We start from the raw sequence: 5,818 nt of genomic DNA on the forward strand, positions 1-5,818 counted from the left end.
ACCCGGCCTCCAGGCAGGCCCCGCCCCTCCGGGGACCACCCCCACCCGGCCTCTCGGCAAGTTCCTGTCCTTGGGGGGGGGACTCCTAAGGCCCTGCCTGGCGTTCCTCCCCTCCTCAGCCACCAGGGGGCGCACCAGGGACCCCGCTAGGACTCAGGGTGGCTGCGCACCCGCGGACCGGTATCCCAGCCCGGTCCTGACGCTAACGCCCAGCACCCCGCCCCCGCCCAGCCCCCCGCCCCTGGCGTCCACTGGCTTCCCCGCGTGCCCGCCCCGAAGACACAGCGGGAAGAGACGCTTCCAGGCTTTATTAGACGGGAGGGACAGGCAGAGTGGCCGTGCTTCGGCAGTCCACGCCAAGCAGCTACAAGTCTGCCGAGGCCTCTGGCTTTTCCTTCTCGAGATGCTTCTTCTGGGGGCCCTGTTGGCAAGAGGAGGGTTGGTCGGAAGGGTCTGGCCAGGGATGTGCGACCCGGGCGCCCCCTCCTACCGCCGGCGCCTCCCCTCCCGTCCCTTGCAGAGTCAGTGCCTTGGCGGACCCCTAGCAGCCCCGCCGGGTGAGGGCAGCCGGCTGCATGTGCATCTTCCTGTTCTGGAGCAGTGGGGTATATCTGAGCCCCAGTCTCAGGACGCGAGCAGACCGCTCACCATGAAGACCCTCTTCTCTTGGGCAGTCTGGAAGCGGCCGTGGCCGAACTTGGAGGTGGTGTCGATGAACTTGAGCTCGATGTCCTCCAAGGCCCTGCGGCTGTGGTGCACCAAGAGGGACTGGGGATGGTAAGCCCGAGGGGACAGTGTCAAGGCCAGGGTCCCTGCTCCTCCTGTCGCCTCCAGTCCACACCAGGGTGGTCTTGCTCACCCACCACCCACCAGCCCTCTGAGCAGGATGCAGGACAGAGCAAGGGCCAGGACAGCCCCAGGATCCACCTCCCGGCCCACTGCCCAGGGCTGACCTTCCGCAGCGTGATGACCCGCTTCTTGGTGCCGGCGATGCAGCCCTTCAGCATGACGAAGTCATTGTTGACGTCCCCGTAGTGGGGGAAGCCACCCTGTGAGGACACAGGTCAGGGCCAGGCCAGGAAAGGACGGCGCACTTACTAGGCAGCTCCCGAGTCCCCCGCACAGGCTGACTGGGAGCAGCCCAGTGCAGGGGGACGCTTTCGCTCCAGGTCCGCATGGCGCAGCACCTGAGTGTGCGCTGTCCTTCCTGCACGGGATCTCACTTCACAGGCTGACTTGTGGCAGGAAAGGGCTCAGAGGGTGAAGTCGCCTGCCCAGCCTGGGCTTCAGCTCAGGGGGCCTCAGGCGGTGAGTAAGCTGCCTCCTGAGGAGGCGTGGTGGACACGGGGCAGCAGGGATCCAGTCCACCGGGCAGCCGGTGTATACAGTGAGTGCTGGGGACTCCGGGGGAGGGGAGCCGGGTGCACGTCACTGTGCACCTGGTACCACCGTGAGCCCCAGCCTGCCCTGAGGGCACGTTCGGCGGTGGGGCACACGTTGGCAGCTCTCGGGGCAGGGCCAGCCTGGCCGCCCACCCTCACCAGTGGCGTGATGGCCTTGTCGGTCACGTCATAGCTGGTGGACGCGTTGTTCCTGACTATCTTCCCATCCTGCGTGTGCAGCCCACGGCCGATGCGGTAGATCTGCTGGGAGAAGGGCACGTTGGGGACAAGAGGTGGCCCTGGGCAGTGGCGTGCCCCTGCCCATCTGCACACATGCGCAGACCCAGGTGCTGCTGGGTGCACTGCATGCCAAGCGGTGACCAGTCCCCGGGCCCGGCACCGTGCCCGCGGCTGCACGCCACCTTCTTGTTGAGCTCCGTGCGGTGGTGGTAGCCCTTCTGCCCGGCCCGGGCGATGGAGCAACCCACGCGGGCAGGGTGCCAGGCCCCGATGCAGGCCACCTTGCGCAGCCCCTTGTGGGTCTTCCGCGGCAGCTTCTTGGTATGCCAGCGACTGGTGACCCCTGCGGGAGGGGCCGGCGGCTGAGAGCCGATCTGGCCCTGCGGCCTCCGGCAGCCTTCCCTGGCACCGCCATCCCCACTCAGCCCTACCTTTGATGCCCCGGCCCTTGGTGACAGCAATGACGTCAATGACCTCGCTCTGGCTGAACACGCTGTGCACGGGCACCTGCTTCTCCAGCCGTGCCTGGGCCCAGGCCACCTTCTCAGCCACGGTGCCCCCATTCAGCTGGATCTCCATGATGTGGGCCTTCTTCTGCCGGAACGGCAGCAGCTTCATCTGCGGGCACAGCACCGTCAGCCCCAGAACCACCACCTGTGGCGCCACGTGGCCCGCCAGTGCCCCAGGTCCCTCACGGTCACCCTCCACATGCCCACATGCCGGGGCCTGTGCTGGCCACACATGTGGGTGTGGTGGGCACTGAGGTAGGTGCAGTGACCAGGGACATGTTGGGGGACGGCTGGGAGCCAGGTAAACTCGAAAGGACACGGGAGTGGGTGTCCAGACAGAGTGGCGGGGAGGCCCCTCCAAGGTGACCCCGCTCGTGCCAACACCGGTGGCGGGCGGAGCCGGGCTGAGGCAGGAGGCTGCGTGGTCTGATGGCGGGGCCAGGAGGAGGTGGGCAGGCACCAGGCCCGCCAGCAGGCAGGAGATCAGGCTCTCTCCATCTGATCTGTGTTTAAAATGTCTCTGGGGGTGGGTGGCAGGTGGTGTGGTGATTAAGGTGCTGGAGTCCCACCCAGGCAAGCCGTGGTTCGAGTCCCGGACCTGGTGGCTCACTTTCTTACTTCCCCTCCCTCTGTCTCTCTCTGGTAAGTGCACGTGCCCTGTAGCAAAATTTTTAAAAGTAGTAATAATAAATTAAATAAATACTTCTTTAAAAAAGGTCTGGGGCCAACAGTGGTGTGGAGGTTAAGGTACTGGATCCCACATGGCCACCTTTGTGGTTCGAGTTCCAGACCTGGTAGTTCAAAAATCATGCCAGGCGCATGTGCATGCGTGCCCAGAATCCGGAGAGGACACTGCCAGAGAAGGGACTGTGGTGCAGCCATCCTTCCGGAGGTGACTTCTCACCTTCTCTCTCTCCCTCTCTTTGTCTCTTTGGCAAGTGCATGTGCCCTATCACAAAAAAGAACTAAACAATAAATGAAACAAAATGTCTCTGGCTGGGGCTGCTGTGGGGACAGGCGGGTGGGCCCAGCCAGCTCTCTGGGCCTGTGCCCGAGGTGGCGCTATTTTTAGGCTGACACTGGCAGGACTCCTGGAGGCAGGGCGGAGGCCCAGGCGCTGACCTGAGTGTGGACGATGACCCGGATGACTCTGCAGTACTTCCTCATGGCGGCAAAGTCCTTCTGCAGTTGCTTCCTGCCGTCACAGTCACGCCACCTCCTGCAGGCCTTGGTGAACGCTTTCTTCTTGCTCCTGTGCCTGAGCCAGGTGCAGGGGGCGCTCGCAGGACCGGCCAGGTGGCCCACCCCACCACGGCCCCCAGGCAGGGCCCCTAAGCTGGTTCCAGGTACCATCTTACTTTGAGTTTTTTGTTAGTTTTCCTGGGGCGCGCCACGCTGCGGGCCCTTCTCCAGCCCCCTGGGGACTTCGGTGAGCACACACGTGCGCCAGTGTTTCTCGAGCTGCCCAGCTGACCATGTGCGATCCGGACACGTTAATCACTGACACCAGGGACCAGCAGGTGGTATGTGGTTAAGGCTCTGGGCTCCCACACGGCCCACCACAGTCTGTGTCCTGGACCAGCGGCTTGAAGCTCACACCAGGCGCATGTGTGTGCGTGCCCAAAATCCCAAGAGGAGAATGGAGGAGAAGGGATTGTGGCATGGCCACCCCCCGGAGGGTGATTTCTCATTTTCTGTCTCTCTGGCAAGCCCAATAGCAAAAATCTCTAAAAAGAAAAAAATCACCTAGCCCCAGCTGGCCCCTGGTCGCCCCTCCTTCCCCAGGCTTCCGTCTCCCTCTCTGTAAGGCGGGCACTCTTTCTGCCTCCCCAGGCCAGAGCGACTCCCAGACATGCAGTCTCAGGAAAAGGGGTGCCAGCCAGCCCTGCGGTCCCAGCACCTGGGGGCGGCCACCTGCCCACGTTCTTGGATTGCCGATCCCACTCTGAAACTGGGACTGTGGCCAGACAGGCTGCCCGGCCTGGGAGACTCTCTAGCCAGAAGTTGGAAGTTCTGCCCCTGTCCTACAGGTGGAGAAGCCAAGGTGTACAGGGGCTGAAGTGCCCAGATGGTGGTGGCCCTGGCCAACAGAAGGCCGGCCGGCACCTTCTTCCACACCTGCTCTGTGCTCAGTACTTGACCTGCTCCCCTCAGCTGCCCCTCGCCGCGGCCCCTCACAGCACAGGGGTTTGAGAGATCAGCCAACTTCCCCACGTCACAGCCTGCTCTGACTCTGGGGCCCAAGCTCACCATATCCCACGCAGGGTCAGGGCTGGACTGAGCCTGTGAGGGGGCTTTCTGTGGGGCTTTCTCTTTCAGGACTTAGTACCAGGGAAACTTTGAAGCCTGAGAATACCTTTCTATGTACAAGAGCTTCCCAGTTATTTCCCTTTTCACTCTGGCTGCTAAGAAGCTCGGAGCCAATTCTGATAGTCTATTAAAGTAGCCCTTTAATTAAGCCTGAAGTTTAGACTATTCGCTGCTTCCTTTTCCTTGATCCCAATTTCCCCTCCAGCATTCTAATATTCACCTTTTATTAAAGTGAAGACACTACACCCCCTACACTCTCCTAACTCCTGCACACGGCTGAGGCCTCTCCCCCCCCCACCCACCGCCCTCACGCTGGCACAGAGCTGAGGCCGCAGCCCAGCCCAGTTGCCCCCGGCCTCACCAGTCCTTGTAGAAGCGCCGGCGGCACTCATCGCTGATGTGCTCTGCGAAGACGGTCTTGAAGCTCCGCAGGCCCCGGGGCGTGGCCACGTAGCCCACCACGCCCACCACCACCAGGGGCGGCGTCTCCACAATCGTCACTGCGTCCACCTCCTCCCGCTTGGAGATTTCTAGTCAGGGGCAGGGGGGACCTCCTGAGGCCCTTGAGAAAGGGAGCCCAGGGCCAGCCACACGGGAGGGGTGGGGACGAGACGGCCTGAGGCGGGCAGCCCGGCCAGCATCCTCGCCCTGGGCCAGCCCCAGCCGCCAGATCCCACAGGGCTGACCACGTGGAGTCCTGGAGCCCATGGCTTGAGAAGCACGCCCGAACTCCCGACGAGGGCGAGGAGGGCTGCAGCCGTGGCTGCCCAGGTGGGCTCCTCTCCTCTCTCCACACCTCTCCCTGGCAAGCACGCGTGCCCTCTAACTAGAAACACGTATCTATCAGGACTTAACACCACTAGACAGCCCAACAGGGCTAAAGGGGGCCAGAGGTGGCGAGGGAAGGCGCCTCCACACGGATCCCACATGGCTAGCTCCACAGTGCAGTCCCAGACCGGCACTTGAAAAGCACACCAGGCAGGGCCAGTAGGTGCACTGGACTTCCACATGGTCGACCGGGCTTCAAATCCTGGACCTGGCGGCTTGCTTTCTCACTTTCCCTCTCTTTCTCTGTCTCTCTCTGGACAAATTAAAATAATAGTAATAATGATGAATAAAATTGAATAAAATGATTCTTAAAAAAGAAAGCGGGGAGACCAGCAGTTGGCATAATGGCTATGTCGCTGGACTCCCACGTAGTCGACTGCGGTACAAGTCCTAGGCCCGGTGGCTTAAAACTCACGCCAGGCGCGTGTGCGTGCGTGCCCAAAATCCGGAGAGGAGAATGGAGGAGAAGGGATTGCGGCGTGACCTTCCTCCCTGGGGGGTGATTTCTCACTTTCTGTCTCTCTGTCTCTGTCTTTCTGGCGAGCGCAC

The 5,818-nt window shown here is 62.3% G+C and overlaps 1 protein-coding gene across 1 annotated transcript in view; it reads right to left on the reverse strand.

Moving 5' to 3' along the window:
• Positions 1–300: 300 nt before the first annotated feature.
• The window catches only part of RPL3L (ribosomal protein L3 like), a 7,015-nt gene continuing 1,497 nt past the window's right edge, over positions 301–5,818 (reverse strand). The window contains exons 3-10 of the mRNA XM_006146385.3: positions 4,803–4,971; positions 3,254–3,389; positions 2,054–2,240; positions 1,805–1,965; positions 1,542–1,643; positions 954–1,049; positions 649–768; positions 301–421 (exon numbers count right to left, since the gene is read on the reverse strand). Of these exons, the coding sequence (XP_006146447.1) occupies positions 365–421; positions 649–768; positions 954–1,049; positions 1,542–1,643; positions 1,805–1,965; positions 2,054–2,240; positions 3,254–3,389; positions 4,803–4,971 (1,028 nt within the window). The 3' untranslated portion in view covers positions 301–364. The remainder of the gene's footprint in view (positions 422–648; positions 769–953; positions 1,050–1,541; positions 1,644–1,804; positions 1,966–2,053; positions 2,241–3,253; positions 3,390–4,802; positions 4,972–5,818) is intronic.

This window comes from Tupaia chinensis, unplaced genomic scaffold, assembly GCF_000334495.1.
Source record: "Tupaia chinensis unplaced genomic scaffold, TupChi_1.0 Scaffold000178_1, whole genome shotgun sequence".
Classification (NCBI taxonomy): Eukaryota; Metazoa; Chordata; class Mammalia; order Scandentia; family Tupaiidae; genus Tupaia; species Tupaia belangeri.